This window comes from Sceloporus occidentalis, unplaced genomic scaffold, assembly GCF_023333645.1.
Source record: "Sceloporus occidentalis isolate IW3139 unplaced genomic scaffold, rSceOcc1.0.p SCAF_5, whole genome shotgun sequence".
NCBI classification, from domain to species: Eukaryota; Metazoa; Chordata; class Lepidosauria; order Squamata; family Phrynosomatidae; genus Sceloporus; species Sceloporus occidentalis.
In genome coordinates, this window is record NW_028316985.1 from 4,579,207 (window position 1) to 4,603,329 (window position 24,123).

At 42.9% G+C, this 24,123-nt stretch overlaps 1 protein-coding gene across 5 annotated transcripts in view; it reads right to left on the reverse strand.

Annotated features, from left to right (window-relative positions):
• The window catches only part of LRGUK (leucine rich repeats and guanylate kinase domain containing), a 73,499-nt gene that overhangs the window by 9,851 nt on the left and 39,525 nt on the right, over positions 1–24,123 (reverse strand). For 3 of the 5 annotated variants that reach the window (XM_089527454.1, XM_089527453.1, XM_089527456.1), the window contains 7 exons: positions 18,257–18,353; positions 14,235–14,348; positions 11,110–11,311; positions 8,148–8,264; positions 4,465–4,610; positions 2,113–2,201; positions 176–313 (listed from right to left, as the gene is read on the reverse strand). In XM_089527454.1, the coding sequence (XP_089383580.1) occupies positions 176–313; positions 2,113–2,201; positions 4,465–4,610; positions 8,148–8,264; positions 11,110–11,311; positions 14,235–14,348; positions 18,257–18,353 (903 nt within the window). Of the gene's footprint in view, positions 1–175; positions 314–2,112; positions 2,202–3,205; positions 3,356–4,464; positions 4,611–8,147; positions 8,265–11,109; positions 11,312–14,234; positions 14,349–18,256; positions 18,354–24,123 lie in introns of those variants that run through there. The other 2 variants (XM_089527455.1, XM_089527457.1) reach the window with 2 other exon arrangements.

The window sequence follows — 24,123 nt, forward strand, 5'->3', positions numbered from 1 at the left end:
CTTAAAAAGTAACTTTTACATGCTTTGGTACTTGACCTTAACATGGAAGGATTAAATCACTACTAGGCCAAAAATCACTGAATGCCCGGCCACATATTGAAAGTAAAAGTTGCATGTACAGGCCATCTTAACTTTTGATCAAAGGAAAGAGTGGAGCAAAAGCATCTTTACTCACCTTAGGCCTGGGCTAGTGGGTGGGATGCCTTGGTATGGACCGAGGGAGCTTTCGGTTGACAGCATAGACATGAGAGATTCGGGTGGCTCCAGAAACTGAGCATGTGTGGCCATTGGTGCAAAGGTGCTGGCGGAGTCTCTGGAATGAGAGGTAAAGATCTTGTGAGAACTGTTTCCATGTTTATCCGCCACAGCGAAACTGGGTCCCTGACACAGGCTCTGATCCAGCCTCCCCTCAGTGTAGCATAGATATCCGCATGTGGAGATATGCTATTGCCAGCACTACATAACTCACATTTAGGAGGAAATTGGCTGACTTTAAACTAAAATGTATATTAGATCTCTGCCTCCACCTTAAGCCAAATGAGCTTCTTTTTTATTTTAAAAAACATAGCATTCATCTGATAGATGTGCAAATATTTTCTTACCAAGTTTGTCCTTCACTGCAATTTCCCAGACTGCGTTGCCACTTAGGTCCAAAGTGAACACTAGCAAAGCACGTCTCTCTTGAGCCCATTAGCACCCTTACTAATCGAATGACTTTAGGTTAGTTCTATGCCCTGGCACCCTCAGGAAAAAGAAACTCAAAGGTTTGTCTAGCCCTGGGCTCTCAATAAAAAGCCATTCTCTGTCTCTTGGCAACAGAGTGGTTGAACAGAGAAGCATGAAGCTCGCTTAGGTGGCATCGCTGAACCCTGGAGCAAAGAAACATTTTCTGTGAAAGAGGCTATTCTGTTCTAAATTAAAGTGGGTGGGTTTTTTTTTGTCGAGAGCATAGCTGGAGGGATGGGAGGAGGAGAGGAGAAAAAGAGAGAAATCTATTGAAGCTTTTTGTGATTAGTTTTCAGAGAGCTAGCTTTCTCCTTTGACCCAAACAAAGCGTGAATATTTGAATCAACCATGTCTCTGGGATTTTTTTAAATGAAAAAGTTAAGAGCAGCCTATTGTATCAGGTGATAATTAAAATGTTGTGCATTTAGTGCCCACTAACATCTTAGAAATGCAGGAGTGATGATGGCAGTGCTGCCAAACATTGACCAAACATTGTTGGAGAATTTGGCCTGGAAGCAAGAAAGACTTTGCTGAAGCACTGAGAAACCAATATCTTGTATGTTTAACAAGACTTTGGCAAGAAACAAAGAGAAGAGCAACTTATTGAATTTTGTGAGGCTAACAGTTTGTTCATTGCAAACACAACCAAAGAGACAACTGTATACGTGGATGTCACCTGATGGTCAATACAGAAATCAAACAGTCTAGATATCAGAAGACAACTAGGACTTGGACGAACAGCTATGTACTAGATAAGATCTTTGACTGTAAGGATCTATCCCTGAATACCAAAATCATGATCATCCATGCCACAATAATTCCAGTTTCTGTGTATGGGTGTAAAAGCTAGAAAGCAAAGAAAGCCGAGAGGAAGAATGCTGGCACATATGAAATGTGGTGCTAGAAAAGAGGTCTTGGATACCAAGAACTGCCAAAATGACCAATAGGTGATTCTTAGAACAATCCGGCCCGAATTCTCCCTAGAAGCCAAGATGAGTAAATGGTGACTGTCGTACATCTCTGATGAGCTTACACAACCCTTCTAGTGAATTGTGATGCATATCAAGGTGTCCTCCATGATATCCCATTATGGAACAGGACCTATAGTGTGAAGCTGCCCACTGTTCAATGTAATCCCTAATGCGATGATATCTGTTGTGCAACAAGACCCATGGTGCAATGGGACTTATGGTGATACAGTGGCTCTGCAATGTAGTTAAATCTCTACAGAAGTAGTTGAGAATGGGTGAAAGTCATGCCAAATCTGTTTTAGGAGCCATGGCTACTAGGTCATTTAGAAGTGACCCCTTTTCTTACACCTTTGGGACAAAATCATTCTCTTTTTCTCTTCCACAGATTTTAACCCCTTTAGCTGCCGTGACTTACCTTTGAAACAGCTGGCAGTATGAGCTAACAGCCTTCCCCATCAGGCCCTGTTTGGCTGCCAGTTGCCGCCTCAGCAGGGAAGCCTCTTCCTGAATAAGAAGCATAATGACACCGTTAGAATAAAATTTCCCAAAGTTTGGAATAACTAGAAAATAGTTTTTTGTGGGTTTTTTGTGCTATGTGGCCATGTTCTAGCAGAGTTTCTTTCTGACGTTTCGCCAGCATATGTGGCTGGCATCTTCAGAGAATCTTTCTATGAAGATGCCAGCCATAGATGCTGGTGAAAAGTCAGAAAGAAACTCTGCTAGAACATGGCCACATAGCACAAAAAACCCACAAGAAACTATGGATGCTGGCCATCGACTTAAATAGAAAATGTAAAAAACAAAACAAAAAAACAACCCACTCTTTTCTGTTTGAAACAGAAGTGAAAGGTCATCAGGTTTCAGGAGGGAGGTTCCACTAATTCCTTTTTGGGATTAACCCTTCCAGAATCCCCTAGCCAAGATAGTCAGTTGTTATGCAGGCTGGAGGAGTTTTCCAAGTTCTGGACTTCTCCTGACTGAATGAGCAGAACAAAATGCCTGCAGAGAAAATTAGGATGAAGGCTAACCTAGGCTGCATCTACACTTCACCTCCAATTGGATTAAAATGGCTCACGGTGCCCCAAAAACATGCCAATACAGCCTTTCACACTGCCTAGGGAGTGTTAAGGGGCACAAAATGTTTTGGAACAAGGTTTTTCAAGGAAATTAGAGGTGGGCCCAAAAACAGCAATGTGAGCCATTCGTGGCCAATGGAGCACACCTTCCCAATCCCTGAGTTAAAGGAACGGTTTCTGGGTGGTTGTCCTTATGTTGCTCTTTCCCACATCTTCACCTCTCTCCGCAGTACTGAAAGCCTTTTGCTAACAGGGAGGAAGTAGTCAGGTATCCAGTTTCTCTTCTCCATTAGGAACTGTTAATGCCAGACAGCAGAAATCAAGGGATTAACAATAACTATGACTGCAGCTACTCCACAACTGCCAGATCTACTGAGCTAAAGTTCAGCATTATAACATCATCATTCTAGAATGGCGAGCCGCCCACCGTCAAGCCTGCAAGGCTTCCATTAGATTTCTCCTCTAGCTCCTGCTACTCATCATCCAGAGTGTTAAATGCACACAGGGTTAAGAAATTGCCTTTATATTTCTCCATCCAGCCCAATAGTGTCAACAATGACTAGCAGTGGCTCTTCAAGGCTTCTGGAAGAAAAGAATAATAGAATCATAGAGTTGGAAGGGGCCTGATGGGCCTTCGAGTTCAACTCCCTGCTCAGTGCAGGATCTCCAGCTAAAGCATCTCCAGCAGGTAGTGTCCAGCCTCTTTTTGAAGATGTTCATAAAGAGACTGGACAGTTACATGCTGGGGATGTGTTAAGAGTTTATCAAACAGGAGGAATTTCTCTATAAGTCGCTAGTTTAGCGCAATTATGTGAATACGCATTGCATTCGAACGGGCTTCCAATTACCCGAAAATAACATGCCATTGCCTGCATTTGCATGTGGCCGTCTGTCATGCAATAACGTGAAACCACATGATTGCGTTTGGACTGACTTCCCATTGCCCAAATTTGTGTGTAGTGGGTTATCACATAATAACGTTAAACTCCATGACTGGGTTCAGATTGCCATTGGATTACACTTCAAATTTCCCTTGTCTGATAAACTTCTTAGCTTTCCCATTACTTGCTACTTTATCTTAACTGGAGATGTGAAAGGCCATGCAAAGCACACACTAAGCACTGGCAGAGTTGGCTGGGGAAGAGGAACTTCTGGGAGCTGTAGTTTTGTACTAATTGAAGCTTCTGAACTTGGTACAAGGGTAGCCCCATGTAGAGAGCATTACAGAAGTCTAGACGAGAGATTACCAGAGCATGTACCACTGTTTCAAGACACCTTTGGTCTAGGTAGGGTCACAGTTGGCGTATGAACCTTAATCTCTTCTCCAGACATCTCCATTTCTTCTGCAGGCTAAACATATCTGCTCCTCACAGGGCATGGTTTTTTCATGCCTGGCTGGGCCAGGCATAGACTTTGGAATGGGGGGGGGAGGCAGGGGGGATTAGATCAAGGGCGCTGACCCCTCCGTCCCCAAAACTGGGTCACCAAGATACTTAGATAGTTGAGCTCCTTTAGGAATAATCAGTCAAACTGTTGAGCAAGTCACCTACTTGTGTTTCCTCCACTTCAGTTGTTCTTAAAGAAAACCATATTGATTTGCATTTACTTTCAGATGCTTACCAGTGCTCATTTTAAGGAAACCTGAGCTTTAGATATGACTAACCATGGAAAATTTTCCCTCCCTTACTTACCACTGGTGTCTTTTGTGCTGAAAGCTTTGCTGCTATGACAGCTGAGTAATTTTTGGCAGAGGAGTCCAAAAATTCATGAGAAATGGACAATGGCACTACTCCATCAGTTCCTCTGATATCAATTGTATTGCGTGCCTTGCTCGGACCTAAAAAAAGACAGCATATATTCTTATTTAGGTTAGTAAAGATATATTAATGTGCTTCCTGGCCCAACTCTCTCTCTCTCTCTCTCTCTCTCTCTCTCTCTCTCTCTCTCTCTCTGTATATATATATATATATATATATATATATACACACATATATATACACACACACACACATATATATTAAGAAAGGTAACCTACTCAATCTTTGGCTTTAATGGTTAAAAAAAAAAAAGCATATGAGTACAGAGAAGGCAACTGGCCCTAGAAAGTGCTCACTTAACTCCTCAGAAATGAACTGCCATTATTTTATTCCATAGACTTATAGAACTGGAAGGGATCACAAGAGCTAACTGGTCTTCTGGAACGTAGGTATCCAAAACCTAAACGTTTCTGAAATATGGACATCCAACCTTTGTTTAAAGACCTCCAAAGAAGGAGAGTCCACCACCCCTTGAGACAATCCATTCCACTGTTGAACAGCTCTTACTGTCAGGAGTACTGTCTTCCTCTTTAAGAACTAGAACTGCTAATGTAATCTCTTTTTCTCTCTCTTTCTCTTCTCTTTATCCTTAGAAGAAGTCTGTAAACTCACTGCTCGGAATATTAGTTACTCCTTTCCAATAGGATGTCCATAAATGGTGTCACTAGGATTGGTGTCACCCCAGTGTGGTAATTCATACTGCACTGGCTTCCTGGCATCTCCCCAGCTCAACCAATGGTCCTGCAAGAATAAATCAGGCTGCTGTGGAAGCGAAAGGCTCTGGTTTACTTGCCCCCAATAGCTAGTTGGCCAGGGAAACCAGTATCTCAGGACACTCCAGTTTACCCACCTTGTTCGCAGCTCCTGAAGGGGTCCAGACACTATTTGGCAAAGGGAATGGCCTACAGGTTTTCACCATGGTGTGCTGACAGTGTTCCAGTCATCTTCCTTGCCACTTGCAAGGAGACCACAAGGGCATCCAGTGCGGCCCCTTGCTGTGCAGGCATACATAAAGCACTCCTGACAGATGGCCATCAACCCTCTCTTTAAAAATTTCAAAGACTCTACCACTCAATGTATTCCACTGTCAAACAGTTCTTAGTGTCAGGAAGTTCTTCCTAATGTTGAAGAAGAATCTCTTTTCTTGTAGTCTGAATCCATTGCTTCCTGTTGTAGCCTCTGGAGCAGCAGAATAAACGCTTGCTCCAGCTTCAATATAACATCCTTTCAAATATTTAAACATGGCTATCATCCCACCTCCTAATCTCCAGGCTTCTCCACCCCTTCTCCAGGCTAAACATATCCACCTCCCTAAATTGTTCCTCATAGGGCATGGTTTCCAGGCCTTAACCCTCCTCTGGATATGCTTCAGTTACTTTCCACAAATGCACCAGGAGACACCCCCCCCCATCCCCAAAGTATCTGCACCCCCTTAGAAATGTGCCTCCTGTCTGTTCTGCCCACCTCTGGCATTAGCTCCAGCAGATGATTAAAAAACTAGACACCCCACATGGATGCACAGGAAGCAGTTAGCATAACATTCCCAGGTATTAGCCACAATTTACAATGTAATGCTATCCATACTTGCTCAGAAATAAGCCCCATTGATTCCCATTGGGCTTCCTCCCGGAGGCATGAGTACAAGAATACAAGCCAGCTTTCTTCCCCTGCACCTCCACCACAGTAAGGGACTTGAAGCCCATCGCAGGCTACCTGGAGTCCCTTAACTGTTCAAACCCCCCCAGTTTTCCAGGGCTCAGGGAGAGCCATACAGACATGATCACCATGAAAGTCTGCAAAAGCTCCATTAAAATAAACAGAAACTATGCGCATGCATTTCAGTGGACATACTCCACAAGTGAATGCTATTTCTAAACATAATTTTGATTCCCGCCTTCCATCACTAGAGCTAAAATGACTTCAACTAGTGGTGACCACAGGCATCAACTGTGCCACCTTAATCTATGCCTTGATCTCTGTTTCCACTCCTCCCAATGTCTTTGCTCTGTCCATTAAGAAAACCTCTTGGATGTCTGTTCATTAAAAAAAGGAGACAGAGAGAAAGATTTTGATAGCCTCCCATTATATCAAACAACCAATCTCCCCTATTACAATCTCACTGCAAATGTTCACATTAAGCCTCAACCCTGAGGCAAGTTTTTTTAAAAAAATAATAATAATAATTTTGCATCATCTGTAAGGAAAAGAGGACCTCTCTCCCAAAACAATATCATTACATTTATTCGAAACACCTACAAATGAAGCTCTAAATGAATTTAATGGAGCACAATAAATTTTAAAGTTACTTTTATGGAGAGCAAAATTGCTCAGACTCAGCACTCTTAATGAAGTTGCTGCGACTGGTGAAGGAATGCAAATTGATGGGACAGCAAGACATTACAAGCCATTAACAGCCCCTTGAAGGGAGATCAGATGGTTTATGGCAGAACTCATGATGATGAGACAAAGGATCTTTCCTATTCCTTTGCCCTCCACAATCATGCTATTAAAAATAACAAGTTTGGATTTTGTGAACTTTTGGTTCACATGCCAAAAGGCCTCTGGAAAAAGAACTTCAGCTGAATCTTTCATATTGTCACAAGATGGAGTTCTTCAACAGAAAATTACAAGAAAAAGAATTCCACTTAAACATTAGGGAGAACCTACAGAACTGGAAGAGCGGTTCAAGAGGGGAACAGGCTGCCTGGAGGGTGATGGACTCCCCTGCTTTGGAGGTTTTTAAGCAATGGCCGGATGGCCATCTCTTAGAAGTGCTTTAGCTGTAGATTTTTACATGGCAGACTGCAGACTAGAAGCCCTTGGGGTTTCATCTAACTCTATGATTCTATCACTAAGGTCTTCTCAGCCACAACAAAACAAATCATACCATTATTCAGAGCAAGGGACAATACCTGAGAGCTTTTTATAAAAAGGTAACAGTACCCAAATCCTTCCCCACTCTTGGTCTCCTGCCATGCCACATCCACTCCTTCTTGCTTTGACCCTTTATCCACGGTCATGCCCTGTGAAGTTCCACCATGCCTTATCCAAGTCAGTTGTACTACCATTGCACATTCTTTGTATTGGACTCTCTTATCTGCTCCTTGACTTGTACAAGCTCTCCTCTGCTTTTGCCTCCACAAAAATGTCCAACCACTTCTGTAGGGGAACTTCCACATGGGTAAGGCACCAACAGGATTTTGTTGTGTATTTTTTTAGCTTGTAATTTTTAACCTTGTTTTTAATTGTTTTTTATATTTTCTGGATTGTGACATGATTGCTGTTTTTAAATTGTACATTGTGTACTTCTGTGTAACCCACTTTGATCTACCAAGGAAAAGCAGGCTATAAATAAATGGTTTATTATTATTATTATTATAAAATGCCCAGTTCAAAGCCAAATCACTGGCAAGTTTAGAAAGTGGAGAAGTGTAAGGTCCAAAGCCTTGGAGGAGGAGGCTATTGCTGGTGACCTGCTATCTCATTTCTTACAAGCCAACTCAGATTTGCTTAGGGCTTGCTCAAAATTAGCAGCTCTGCCAGGCCATACTTAATACCTGCAAAGAAATAGCTGTCTGATGAAGGAAACATAAGCTCTGATTCAGAAAGTTGTGTTAGTCCCAGGAACTCCTCGATGAGGCTACTCAGCTTGGCAAAGGCTTCATCATAATCATCTGCACATTAAGGGATGGGTGTTTGGAGAGAAAGAGAAGAGTTGAACATGATAAGGGACAGACCACATTCTGGGGGGAAACAATAGCGGCAATAATATCCCAGATCATTCTCCTACTGCATCTTTTGTCCATTTGTGTTGAACCTACAAATGAGGCAGGAAACACACAAATGGTTCATGCTTGTAGAATTTGCTGCCACCAAATGTATCAATGTGTCCACTAGTTTCTGTGGCTTTGAAACAGTGCCTAGTTAAAATCTGGAATTTGCTGCTGTGAGATATAGGGATGCGTGCTAACTTGGACAGTTTTATAAGAGGATTAGGTACATTAATGGAGGGCAAAGCCATCAGGGGCAACTACTCAAGGTAGCAACATATCACCCAATATCAAAGGCAATAAACCTGTCTCAGTAGCTGAGAAACAAAGAATGGGGTGGTGATGCAATGGTATTTATGCCTTGCTGGTGGCCATTCCATAAGGCAACTGTTTGGCCACTGTAGAAGATGAGAATAGATGGACCTTTGGTTTAAGCCAGCATGGATCTTTGTATATAAAATGGGATGAAAAGGGTCCACAGAGGATAACACTATCATAGGGACTATTGGTGATCAACAGGTTTCCTCTGAATTACTAACTGCAGGAGCACAATTTTGGGAGAGGACAATTGCATTCATGTCCTCCTTGTGAGTTACCCAGGGACACATGTTGCAAATGAAGATGCCGGTTGAGACGGGTCTGATCCAGCAGAACTCTTCTTAGGTTCTGAGATCATGATATTTTGTCCCTGATCCCACCAGTGGCAAGCAATAATATCAAGAAGATGGGGCTAAACGTTTCTCCAGTGGAACCTATGGATTTCACCTGCATTTCTTAGAACTATCCATGAGCAAGACAATGGGAAAATATACACCTTAAAGGGAAACTGGAGGGAGCAGTTAAATAAATCAGACTAGATTAGCGTATCTCCCTGCTGCTGAAGTACTGTGGAATTGCTGTGTCCTCTCCAAAGATGGTGATGGTGGTGAGGGAGGGTAATGCGGCAGACTCAAGGTGACCTACTGAACTTGATGGCCAGCCAAGGGCATAAATCATGGTCTACCCAGTGTTAGAAAACACTGACTACGCCAACACACTGGGTCTTACTGCTCTGCATATGGTGGCTTTGAGAAAAGTACAAATGAAGGCTACTCGCTTTCCTTTTTCAATATCTTTTGGGTAGGCCAGAGCTTGGAAAAGTGATCTTTTGGCCAACTGTTTCCAGAATCACAGTGATTCTAACAATTCCAAAAGCTGTGGTCTGAGAAGCCATTTCCCCATACAGAAAGTTTAATGTCTGAGTCCTGTTGCCATAAGAAAACACTGATCACCTTTAATAGCAAGTACAGTCCATTTGTTGGGGTGTGAATATTATAGCAAAAATGACAGCAGAGGTTTGAGGAATTTAACAAAAACTTTACTTAACAGAAGTCTCAAAAAAATGAAGCAAAACAAAACAATATGAATGGCACAGCACAGTCCAAAATCTTGATTCAGCAGCATGCATAAATTGTCTTAGCATGGAGAGCAGGATACAAAGAAAGTTTCCATGACCCTCTAGACCAGAGGTAGGCAACCTTTTTGAGCCGGGGGCCGGGTTACTGTCCCTCAGACAACTGGGGGTCTGAAGCCGGGGGGTGGAGCTTCCACCCCCGGGGGAGGGGCCGCGTGCCGGGGGTGGACCCTCCACCCTCCAGGGGCGGAGCTTCCACCCCGGGGTGGAGTTCCCACCCCTGGGGGCGGAGCTTCCACCCCCGGGGGCCAGGCCACCTCCTCTTTGCCGGCCCCTGACGGGGCCCCAGGCCCTGTCAGAGGCCCGGAAAGAGCCGGTGGGGACCGCCAGCGCTGGAGGCCTCCCCGTCTTTGCCGGCCCCTGACGCCAGAGGCCCGCTGCCGCCGCAGGAGCCCTCCAGGAGGGCCCCAGCGACAGCAACTGGCCTCCCAGGGGCCCGCTGCTGCTGTCGGAGCCCTCCTGGAGGGCCCCAGCGACGGCAACTGGCCTCCCAGGGGCCCGCTGCCGCTGTCGGAGCCCTGGGCGCCGCCATTTTGGGGGGAAAAATGGCGGCGAAATCTCGCGTGACCTTCTCTGAGGTCGCGCGAGATTTTGCCGCCATTTTCCCCCAAAATGGCGGCGCCCATAGCGGGCAAAAGCCGCAACCGGCGGCGGCAAGAGGAGCCAGGGGCCGGCTTAAATGCCTCTGCGGGCCGCATCCGGCCCGTGGGCCGGAGGTTGCCGACCCCTGCTCTAGACCCACAAGGCAATTATACCTTTCTAATTAGTTAATACAATCACCTGGTTTACTTAGCTTATTACCATGGTCTACACCTGCCTGCTCACTAGATTCTCATCTAGTCACAACGTATTACCTGGACAACATTTCTACTTATCAGCGCACTTAACTGTTGCTCTTTGAGTAGTCATCTGTGCCATCACAGAAGTAGGGGCAAGAACACACTGGGATGCAGCACAGACCACAAGGAAGAACTTCCCTTAAAATCCTACTGCCTCTTTAGGTGTGCATCTGACAGAAGTATGAGACTGCATACTTTGAGAGACCAGGATTGTAGAATTTGGCAGACCAAAAAGTCTGAACCAAGGTTGCACATCTTACATTCTTGCCCATGAACCTTATGGAAGCACTGCCCATATCACTTGGATGCTGGCGCATGTCCCAAAAGTTCACTTTTAATTCAGTTTATTATGAAGGACTGGACAATCAGTTAGCTGTTTCCTCTGTTTGCTATAAAGGAAGATTTCATTGTCAGCACTTGGGGAGAGGAGACCACACTTCCAGAAGGACTGACTAACCTATGCTGAAGACCGCATCAAAGAAGCCTGGGCAATCCTGGTTCAGTTTGATGTACATGTCCACCCTATTGACTGCTTCATCAATCTCTGGCCTGCTGAACAGCCCCTTCCTTCGCAGGTGGCTGGTATATTTTTCTTTGTTCATTGGGATGAGTAGGATGTAGCGTGGCTCAAAGTAGGAATTCTTCAAACTTCTCACACCCTTTGAGAGAAAAGGTGCTAAGTTGGCATTTTGTTTCCACACTTTGTGAATCCAGGCTGGAGTTTTTTAATCCTGAACAAAAAAATTATACTAACATATAAAGGCTTTGAATGCTGTTTAACTAGTGATGTCAGGTTTGGGTCCCACAAAATTTGTAGCTAAGCCAGATTCAGAGGACTGAAATTCTTGGGAACTGTTCCTTTGTGGATTTTGAACCTTTGAAGTATGACACTGAATTAAATACCAGGGGCAAATGGCTTCAGCTCAAATGAAGTATATGGGCAGCATCATTTGTAAAAAAATCTTGTATGGTGTTGCACACTGACACTTGGGAGGTGTCTCATCCCAGGCAAAGCTGTTCTTTGTTCATAACTACTGGTTTAGAGCAGCATTTCTCAACCTTTGGCACACCTGGTGTTTTGGACTACAGTTCCTACAATCCCCTATAAATTGCTAAAAGGGGCTTCTGGGAATCCAAAAAGGGTGGAGGACCAAAAGCTGAGAACTATTGCTTTAGAGCAGTGGTTCAAAACCTTTGGTCCTCCATTTGTTTTGGATTTCAGATCCCAGAAGCCCCACCCAACCTTGCCAACTGGCAGGAATAATGGGAGCTGAAGTCCAAAACATCTGGATGATCAAGGGTTGGGAACCACTGCTTTACAGCATCATGAGACACAAACCACTTATGTCAGAGGCAACCCATCTTCAAATTCTGCAAGCATGGCTAAATGGGCCTGGAACATTCAAAGGACATTTGAAGGGAGGCCATAGAGTCCTTCCACTCACTTGTCTCTTGTTCACACATTCTTCATGCTGGGAAACACTGTACCAGTAAAACATTTTGTTCACACACCCTTCCTACTTTTACTATTAGAGAAATGACAGGTCTAGGCAGTTCCCTGCACACCCTGGTAGCTCCTGTGTCACTGGGTCTTCAGACCTAATGCAGTTTAGACTTAATGCACTGTAGACCTAATGCACTTTAACTGCCATGGTGCCATTCCACAGAATCCTAGGATTTGTAGTTTGATGAGGCACCATCACTCTTTGAAAGAGAAGGCTACAGGCCTTGTAAAACCATAAGGATTTCCAGGATTCCATATGATGGAGATATAGCACTTAATGTTGTGTCAAATGGCACTATTTCCACAATGTAGATGTGCCACAGGTCAGTGAATCTGTTCCAGATTTTCACTAACTTTAAAGGGGCTATTCAAGGTGCTGAACAGAGTTAAGCACCTAGGAGACTACCTTTAAAACCTAGCATGGTCTCACTGACCCATGGAAATGGATACCAGGCACTAGTGCTGCCTGCTTCTACTCTTAGTCCTCTGTATCCACAAATTCAAGTATCCACAGCTTAAAATATTCCAAAAATATATAAATTCCAAAAAGCAAACCTTGATTTTGCCATTTCATGTAGGACACCATATTACTATGCTTGAACATCCACAGATTTTGGTATCCATGGGGGGAGGGGGAGGGTCCTGGAACCAAACCCCAGCAGATACCTAGGGCCCACTGTAATAAATTTTAAATGGCTTTTCTTTCATTGGAGATAGATTATAAAAGTGACCATCAATAATGAATTTTTATAGGCACCCAGATCTTGTGACCTCAGAAGCTCCTAGGCTTCTGTGGTTACACAGGCTGAATTTATACTGCAGAAACAATGCAGTTTGATGCCTTGTTAATGGCCATGGCTCCATCCTATGGAATCCTGGGATTTGTAGCTTTGTGAAATATTTAGTCATTTCTCTCAGAGAAACTACAAATCCCAGGATTTCATAGCATGGAGGCATGACAGTTAAAGTATTTTCAAACTGTGTTATTTCTGCAGTGCAGATGCAGCCATAATGACTCCTCCTTTTCTCCTTCTTCAAAGATGAGTACGCAGTGGGTCCTCAGAGCTCCTCTATTTGAAATCTTAACCTATTTTGTAAGAAGTTAGGAAACTGGTATGTCTATTGAGAATGTATACTTAGGCGCTACTAGTAAACTCTTCAAGCATATAACTTAAATGTTGCCTTGTGTTTAGTCTCAGAAGGATATGCGAGAGATTTAGCAAGTTTCTCTGCAAAGCTCTGCTAAGGGAGACTGCCTCTTAACTGAGTCAATCTCCACCCTTCCCAGAAAGGGGTTAGCACCTAGGAAGACACCCCTAATCCAATACCTCTCTTAGCTGGACTCACTCCCAGTACTGGAGCCCAGCCAGGAGTAATATTTTGCAGTGCAGCGACTGCAAGGATGAAGAACAGCAGGTGCAGGGAGAGATCGGCAGCCCTTTGCACACACTTCTTTGGTGTTTTGGAGCTCTCATAAAATGTGACTGAGTCAGACCCACATTTGAAGAAAGGGCCCTGACACAAGGCCTTTTCACACCACATAAGTGCAGCACTCCCATCCCACTGTCGTGGCTGTATCCTGTGCAATCCTGGGATTTGTAGAACAAGAGGTGCTCTCTGGCTGAGAATTCTAAATTTGTTGTTGTGTGACCTCAAGTCATTTCCGACTTATGGAGACTCTAAAGCCTTCGTAAGGGGGCTTGCCATTGCCATTCTCTGAGGCTGAGAGATTGTGACTTGCCCAAGGTCACCCTAAGCCTCACATCCCAGGATTCCACAGGATGTTGCCATGGAAATTAAAGTGGAAACATAACACTATAATTGTGTATGTAAAAGGGCCTATAGTCACATGCAGATTAGGTCTGGGTTGCCTCTCAGATAGGGTTGTCATAATTCTCTACTAAAAACCAGGACAAAATGTAGGACAAAATTTAGCCCAAAATATAGGATAATTGTAGGATAAAATTTAGCCCAAAATGTAGGACATTTAAAGTCCTCCATTTTTCTTAAATGTCCTACATTTGGGCTAAATTTTATGCTACAATTCCTACGTTCCTACACTCAGGGGACATCTTTACCTCTATTTCCATATGAACACAAGTTGCGAGTCCCTCCCGAGCAATGGATTCAATGGTGTCTCGGCCCAGTCCATAGGAGAAGCCACTATATTTAAAGGTAGCAATAAATTGTCCCTGGAATAAAAAGAATGAAGCCAGGTGACATGAGAGGGAAAGGAAAGGAATTTTTGCAAGCAAGTACAGCCTTGATTCTACAATGTAATGAACTGACTTAACAAGATTTGCAGTACGGGGGTAAAGATGTGTGTTTACATACACATGGGTCTGAAAACATGTTCATGTGATGACTGAGGATGGATTGAATCTGTACATTAGCAGGGAACACTGAAAGTGGCAACATGGATGCAGGATACTTTCATTTTTTATGTCCGTCTCAAATAGAAAAGCAGCGAGAAAAGCAGTGTTTCTCTTTTGGCATGAGCTCCAGGTTTAGGGGAAAAACCTATTTCCACATAGAAGAGTCATATGAATTTCTCATTCATGTTCTCTGGAAGCATCAAAGAAAAAAGAGAGAGGATTAACAAGGCAGGGGAAGAGGGGGAGAAGATTCATTTATACTTCTGGTTTTTTCGGTGCTTTCTCACATTGCACCCCTCTACTTTGATTTGACAAGACAAAGTTCCATTGGCCAGCCTTGGAGCATAAGAATGTAAAAACGACGTTGCTGAATCAAATTATGCTTCTGCATCCTCTACATCCAGCCTCCTGCATCCAATGGCAGCCAGCCAGATGCCTTTGAGAAGCTTAAAAACAGTTCATGATGGTTACAAAAACAGCACCCAGTACTGTACTTATGGCTGCTGCTGCAAGTAGTCTTCTGACTTGGGGCTTGTCTACATGGGTTATTTACTTTGAATTCCCCGCCACTGCCACCAAGCCTACTGCATCCTGCTTACATGACACAGGGCCAAAACCTTGAACTGGGCACAGACTGTCTTTACGATGTTTGCACCCGATTCAGCCTTTCATCCCCTTAATCCGCATTTAAAAACCTAGAGTCAAAGAATCATACAATTGTAGTGTTGGAAGAGACCACAAGGGCCATCTGGTCTAATCCCCTTCTGCTATGCAGGAACTCTCAATCAAAGCATCCCCATTGACAGATGGCCATCCAGCCTCTGTTTAAAGACCTCTAAGGAAAGCGACTTCACTACACTCCGAGGAATGAGTTTGTTCCATTGTCGAACAGCCCTTACTCTCAGGAAGGTCCTCCTCATGTTGAGGTGGAATCTCTTTTCCTGTAACTTGCATCCATTGTTCCGGTTCCTAGTCTCTGGAGCAGCAGAAAACAAGCTTGCTCCCTCCTCAATATGACATCCCTTCAAGTATTTATATAGGGCTATCATATTACCTCTTAACCTTCTCTTCTCCAGGCTAAACATCCTTCATCTCACCTTTTACTCTGGGTTTTTGGTTCTCTCTGCAGTGATGATGGACGGCTGCTTTCTTTCACAGTCCCTACAAAGTGCCTGGTGCCATTGCTGCAGGTGCAAGTTCACTCTGAGGTTACAATGAGGCACCCAGCATTGACAGCATGGCTGGGTGCCTTGCTGTGACCTCTATGGCAGTGCCAGGCAATGGACAGGTATCACAAGGGAAGGCAGCTGCCCATCATTGCTGTAGAGAGAGTGCAGGCAATATGGGGGGGGGGGGGGGGGCTTCAAGACCAGAATACAGAAACCCTCCACATTTGCTGAGGTTAGGAGTAAAGGACCCCTGTGAATGTGAAAAAATCACAAATATAAAAAAACCACTTTTCTTTTTACCTAAGAGAACACTAGGAATCTCCAGGTCCTCCAGTGCAACTCCATGGTCCACATCTGCCAGAAGTTGACCATAGAATCATGCTGGAGAACCTACAAATGTCTAGATGTTGTTTCTCTCTCTCAGAACTTCTAGGTTCTCCAGCACAACTCTATGGTCCAAGTCTGGCAGAGTTGCGCTGGAGGGTCTAGAAGTTCCTAGAGAGAACATATTAATCGAAACTCAAAAAATCAAATCTGTAAATTCAAAGCCACAAATGTGGAGGGCCAACTGTACTCCAGGGACAGACTTGGGTATTATGGCCATTGAAGACAAGCCTTTGATTGCTGACCATAGAGGTTTTTTGGGTTAATTCTGGGGATATAATTCTTTCCATATTTCATTCCAGCAGGTAGGGAATGAACCATTTAACCATTTTTCTCCTTGCTGGAGAAAGTAACTAAAAACTATGTAGTTTTTGAATACCAATTATAGTGCACAACTTATTCTGTGCCAAAACACACACACACACACACACACACACACACACACACACACACACACTCTCCTCTGGATGCCTGTCTGGAGTCAGTAATGGGCTGGATGAGGGAAAACAGACTCAGTTTGAATCCAGAGAAAACGGAAGTGCTCGTGATAGGTTCTCCTGGCCCGGGAATGGTTGTTTGTCCCCCTGTCCTGAACGGGATCACGCTCCCCGTGAAGGACTCAGTTCGCAGTCTGGGGGTGCTTCTGGACTCGTCGCTCCACCTTACATCTCAGGTGGATGCGACGGTCAGGAGCACTTGTTATCAGCTTAGGCTGATACGCCAGCTGCGTCCCTACCTGGGCCGGGGGGACCTTGAAACGGTAGTACATGCTCTGGTAACCTCTCGTTTGGATTTCTGTAACGCACTCTACATGGGGCAACCCTTGTACCATACTCGGAAGCTTCAGTTGGTTCAAAACATGGCAGCGAGACTGGTCACTGGCTCTTCCAGGACCAGTCACATAACACCAATTCTGAAAGATCTCCATTGGCTGCCTATTCACTTCCGGGCACAATACAAGGTGTTGGTTATTACCTATAAAGCCCTATATGGCTTGGGCCCAGGTACTTGGAGGACCGCCTCTCCCCATACATTCTGCCCCGCACACTCAGATCTGCTGGGAAGCAATTGTTATGTGTCCCAGAGGCAAGATATTCTACCACCACTCAGAGGGCCTTTTCTATCTCGGGCCCCATCTTCTGGAACTCGCTTCCGGACGAGCTCCACTCGGCCACCTCCCTGGACCGCTTCAAAAAGGGGCTTAAAACTTTTCTGTTCCAGCAGGCTTACCCCTAACATTCCATGTTGCCCCCTTCTCTCTCCTCATTTTTTTTTTTTTGCAATTTTGTGCTAGTTGGGAAACTTTTTAGCTGTATTTTAACTGTTGTAAGATTTTGTATTTTCTGTATTTTAATTTTGTTGTATATTGATTGTATATGTGTTTTTGGCTGTTGTGACCCGCCTTGATCCCAGGAAAGGCGGGCTAAAAATAAAGCTTTTATTATTTATTATTATTTACAAAAACAAAACATGGCTTTGATTTTTGCACAGAAAATGGCATTTTTTGGCAGATGTATTATTTTCTGAGTCATTTTCTGTGCAGAACTGTTATTTTTTGTGCTGAAAATTGATGTTTTTTGTGCAGAAAACTCATCAGTGCAGAACTATTCTTTTCTGTGCATAAAATATGTATCCTGAACAGGAAATGTGTCTTCTGCACAGCAATACCATTTGCTGCACAGGAAAGGCTGCTTTTTATGCACGCGCCATGTACGTGTGTGTTCTCTGCAGATGTCAAATTGAATTGTGAAGATTCTCATTCTTCTGTAGGATTTTCCTCAGCATGGTTTTGCAACATTGGAGAAACCTATTTTTCACCATATTTCAAATATAGTTAAATATTATTTTCTTCACTATCACTTTGAAAAAAAAAAGTTAAAAACTTAGATTTATATCTTAAATTCAGAATGTACATATCATAGAATGAAGAGCACCACACATAACAATTTGGCTGAAGGTATGTAAGCAGTTAAGAAAGAACTACACTGATTAGGAATTATTAGTACACTTTTGTCATTTTATCATTCATGCAGGCTATATGAACAATACCACAGATAGGGTTTTTTCTGGTATCTGAAACCCAAAAGAGAGTTCCCTATCCCTAAACGCTAAAGTGAGTTGCGATGGCTTTCCAGGCCCATTCTGTTGAAAGGACATTGACTCACTCCTTACCGTAGTCACCATTTTGTCAAACTCCTCTTGAGGTATAAAATAATAATCCAATCTGTTTTCTTCTCCAAAATAGGCAGACCTAGTAGTATGGCAGGGACTGAAAAATAAGGAGACAAGAAACGGGAGAAGGCATTTTTAAAAGCGCCACTGAGGTGGAATGGCTGCAAACCTATGCATGCTTTGTGAGAGAAAAAAATCCATTTCAGTGGAAGTTGATTCTGAATCTGACTGTACATGCCTGGGTTCAGTCTGAAAGAACACACCTATGAAACAGTGGAGGTTTAGAAGATCATTGATACGATGGAGATTGGGGACAGGAAGGCTTTCTGTGGAAAGCTGGAACATGTCCAGAGGAGGGTGACCAAAATGGTGAAAGGTCTGGAAACCATGCCCTATGAGGAATGACTTGGGGAGATGGGGATGTTTAGGGAAGAGAGGGTTAAGAAATGATAGCCGTGTTTAAATATTTGAAAAGATGTCATATTGAAGATAGAGCAAGCTTGTTTTCTGCTGCTCCAGAGACTAGGACCTGGAGCTATGGATTCAAGCTCAACATCAGGAAGAACTTTCTGATGGTTAAAGCTGTTTGACAGTTGAACCTTGGAGGGTGGTGGAGTCTTCTTTTTGGAGGTTGTTTAACAAATGCTGGATGGCCATCTGTCGGGAGTGCTTTGGTTGTGGGTACCTGTATGGCAAAACTAGGGCTATAAGTGCAATTCAGGAATAATCCAGTTTGACACCACTTTAACTGTCATGGCTCAATGTCATGGAATTTGGGAAATTCTGGTTTGTTGTGGCACCAGAGCTCTTTAACAGAGAAGGCTAAATGTATCACAAAACTAGAATTCCCAGAATTCCATAGCATTGAGCCATGGCATTTAGCGTCAAACTGGAATATTTCCGCAGTGTGGATGCAGCTTGAGCCAAACTGACCAAAGCGCAGACAGAAGCATAAATTATATGCTATGATATACCGTAGCATGTGGTTTAAGATCACTTTCGGAGCAAATGAAGTAGCCTATTGCTTTTTGAGTCCTCCCTTTTTCTTCCCCCTTCACATGCATGAGGCAGATTCTGAAATAAAAACCAGATATGGAGGAAGGCTTCCATCATCATGCAACAGTCCTGATCTTGTTCAAAGACACATATGTATTTGTTGTTGTTGTTGTGTGTTTTCAAGTCCTTTCCAACTTATAGTGACCCTAAGGTGAACCTATCATAGAATTTTCTTTTCTTTATTCACTGCTGTCCTCCGAGGCTGAGAGAGTGTGACTTGCCCAAGGGCACTCAGTGTGCTTCCATGACTCAGCGCAGATTCAAACCCTGGTCTCACAATCCTATTCCAGTATTCAAAGTACTCCACCATGCTGGCTCTGGATTATAAATAATAATAATAAACCATTTATTTATAGCCCGCTTTTCCTTGGTAGATCAAAGCGGGTTACACAGAAGTACACAATGTACAATTTACAAACAGCAATCATGTCACAATCCAGAAAATATAAAAAACAATTAAAAACAAGGTTAAAAATTACAAGCTAAAAAAATACACAACAACTAGCTGGCTTAAAGTGCGAGTGCAACGTGCAACGGGGAGAGAGCAGATATTACAAGGGCTGGGGGAAAGCCTGTTGGAAGAGGAAGGTTTCTAACCTCTTCCTAAATAGGTCAAGGGAAGTAAGCGAGCGGAGCTCATCGGGAAGAGAGTTCCAGAGCTGCGATTATGACATGCTTGCACTGCTATATACATAGCCTGCAGCTCACAATCTTTATCCTTTTTGCACCCAAGAACAAACATTAGTGCAAAAAAGGAAACAACCATAAACATCCATATACTCAAGTTCCAAAAGGATACGAGTGTAAACTGCCTGCTACATATATGCAGTGTGTAATTTAACCTTCAAAACAGGAACGCAAGAAGAGTTGCCCTGGATCAGATGAAAGGTCTTTCTAGTCAAGCATTTTGTTCCTAACAGGGCATGAATGAAATGGCATTCTCGTGCTTTTCTTCCTTGGGAACCGGTATTGAGACACATGGAGATTTCAACAGTGGAGGTCATATACAGCCATCATGAAGAGGAGTCCTTATAAACAGCCTCATCCTCTAGTTTCCTGTGGTGTTATTACTGTATCTTTCAAGGGCCAGTGTGAGCTGTTGTTCTCCAGATTTCACTCTCCCTCCTCAATCTCTTGAGACGAAGAACAAGAACATCTTATTGTCTCTTATGCACTGGCACTGCAATCACACACATGAACACTGACAGCACACTTGTATTTATGTATGCTTACTCTAAAGCAAACCTTCACAACTGGTTTTAGAATTACAGCATAGGCAGGAGGACCAGACATCCTCTTTATCCAGGACATGGCCTGCATTTCAACCTTCTGTCCAGGAGGAATTTCATTTTCTTTTTAATTTTTTATTTCTAGTTTCTTACTTATATTACATCGGCATCACTATTAAACAAAATTTACATGCTTTACAAATTCAAAAAAGTTACATTAAATCAAAAAACTAATTCAAAAAAGAAACGAAAGAGGGAAAAAAAGTATTACCCCCTCCCCCCAAAATTTTTCCATAAATCTATAAGATCAGTTCCATTTCAATTTCCTTTGTCTCTTTTTGTTTCGCTTTTATAGCAGAAAATCATGTTTGATATCAAATGTCTTTTCCCAAAATTGAGTTACCGGGAGCCATTCTTCATTTAAGTCCATTTCAGATTTGTTATTTAATATTTTTGTGAATCTATCCATCTCTTTTAGCTCATGTACTTTTATCATCCAATCTTCTATTAAAAGAGGGTAGCTATGAATTTCAAAATATCCTCCATTTTGTGAATGATTAAGAAGCACGACTTTACATAGTCATTCTCATAGTCATTTGAAATTCCTCCTGGACAGAAGGTTAAAATGCAGGCCATGTCCTGGACAAGGAGGATGTCTGGTCCTCCTGCTTATGCTGTAATTTTTAGCTTTTATTTTGTAATATCCTCTATTTTTATTAGAATGTTCTACATTTTACAGTGCCTTGTCCTCCTCTGCAGTTAGGACATCTGGCCACTCTGAGAGTAGGGCATAATGCATAGTAAGACCTGCCATTTTGTTGTTGAAGCACTCATTCAGCACTCTGGACTTTAAAGCACATTGTGCACATGTTACCCAGCAGAGCTTTGGGCTGTAGCTCTCAAAATCCCATAGGCACCATTGCCTCTGTAGTCCAAAAGAAAGGATTTTTCCCAGCATCTGTTTTTAAATCAGCACAAGACAGGCTCTTGCAGAAGGAAGGAAGGAAGGAAGGAAGGAAGGAAGGAAGGAAGGAAGGAGAGGAAAGGAACCATCAGCAATGTGAAAGGCAGGCTCTTGTAGAAAGAAGGAGAAAAAAAAGAGAGGAAAGGGAACCATCAGCAAAATGAAGTAAAAGAAGAGGAGAGCTGAGGCTGTGTTCCTTTATGGAAATACTGTGGGGATCACAAAGGGCAGGAAGGGAAGGTATGTAATTTTACCACATCTTTCGGCTGGATTCCTCATCCCTGTTCTACAGAAACTGTTCTAGTACCCAACAACTCAGCCTGAAACATTAGCCATCCCTGCCATAACCATGTTCCAAGGAAAGGGATTCCTACACCCCATATCCCTCACTGTGTCAAATGAGAACCGTATGAGAGATGTGGGTTCTATAAAGCTTCATCTTCAAAGGCTTGGATTTTCACAGCAGTTATAAATACCCACATCTTGAAAGCGCACTGGCCAGATGTCTTGAACAGCCGAGTGAGCTTAATATTATTTTAACCATTAAAGCATGCTGCAAGCTCCCTTCAACAGCGAGGTCATGTTTACATTTGAACTGGCCCCGTCTCCTTCCATAAAATACAACTTTAACGAGTGATCTCTTTAAAATTTTAAGAAAGCAACACTAAAGCTGCAGAAATCTCCACTGAATAATTAAAATGCAACTTTGCTTTATGGTAGCAATTTTCTGCTCTGCTAAGATTCTGTCATTCTGTTCTTCATATGCATAAAAGTTATGGATATGGGAATAAAATGTAAAGTGAAACAACAAAGCTTTTGGAAAAAACTTAGAGCACTTAGAAAATCCCCTCTAGTTTTCAATTATTTGGGAGTTTCAGCCAAGCTTTACAAACTGGATAATTTATTGAATGTGTATTATATTCATTCCACATTCTCCCTTCAGTCAAAAATTTTCTTTTAAGCATTTGACTTACAATGTATTTATCTTGCTGACAGACCAACTGCATTAAGATGCTTATCTAGAGAACTAAATTGTGCAGAAAGGTTTGTGCTGCAAAATCAAAGCTACAGAAAATAACACATATGTCAACCAGCTATGTTTTGGCTGTTGTATAAACAGGTTCACCAGTTCTTTTTAGGGTAACTTTTGGAACATTCAGGGGTTGTTGTATTTCAGGGGGGCACTTGGAATTATCTTCATGTAGTCTTAGGGGCTATTCTGATGTTGAAAATAATCCAGGATGAATCCGGGTTGAATCACCATTGTTCACATGCAACCCGAATGCACCCAATTCAGTTTTGGAGAGGGGCTCCAACCCCCCCCCCCCCTTTACCCCAGGATAATCAATCCTAAGTTTTTTTTCCTGAGTTTTTAAAAATGATTTGCATCCTTGGCAGTGTAAATAACTGATGCAAATAGACCTGGGATAATCTGGGATTAAACTCTGTACGCCTTGAACGCGTTTTAGTTACATTCACATCATCAAATCCATGTTTACTCTAGAGCTGGCATGTGTGAGCAACTGAACTCCCAAGGATGCTCATAGATGCAGAAGGTGAACAATGTAGTGTTTGGACTCTATCAAAAGATTGAGAGGATTTCTTTGCCTTTCCCAGATGTATGGGAGATAGACGCACAACAGTATGGATGTTTATATTCATTTACATTAGACTTTTCTTTGCCTAATTTAAGGGTGTGGAAACTATGTTCAGCATACTAAATGATATGTTATTGTTGTGTGTGTTTGAGTTGTTTTTGACTTACATGGAGGCCCAAAGATGAACCACCACCTTGAGTGCCTATATTGAGAGAAAGGTGGGACAGAAGTCAATAAAATAATTTTAAAAATAATATTATTATGGGGTTTTCTGCAGCTGAGAGTATGTGATTTGACCAATATCACTCAGAGCAGGGAACTGAGACTCTTAGGCCTGTTACAGACTGCCAAAATAAAGCTGCTTCGGGTCTCTTTGGAGGTATGCTGTTTAAATGATGCATGCACCCTAAGAATCCAGAAGCTGCACCAAAGCTGCACTCCAGTGCATAGGAATGGAGTGTGGCTTTGGCGCAACCTCCGGACTCTTAGGACCCATGCATCATTTAAATAGCATACCTCCAAAGAGACCCGAAGCAGCTTTATTTTGGCAGTCTGTAACAGGCCCTCGTCTCAAACCACAACACCACCTTGGTTCTCCTCCTAAAAGGCTGTGGTAGCCAAAACTGGGTTCCCACTCCTGACGCACTTGTCCATCTCTGCCTTGTTTCAATGGGGAAGACAATGTAAGATGAGAAAAATGGCCTGAACAGAAAATCTTATAACAGCCTCCCATAAAAGTGTTTTCTTGAGAAAACCCAGTTGCTCTTCCCAGTCTCCTGAATACCCAGGCCCCAGACTTATAGTATATATGCATCTACAAGTCTAGAAATTTTAGTCAAAAAATTGAACCAAAAAACCTGAGTTGACTTATCCACAGGTCAGGATAAGTACTGTACATTAACCTTTATATAAAAAAGGAACCATCCCCTAGTGAAATCCAAGATCTGTCCTGGAAGCACTGGCCCACTCTACTCTATCATCTATCCAGGCTTTAGTGTAAGCACAAATAGGCATGTCTGC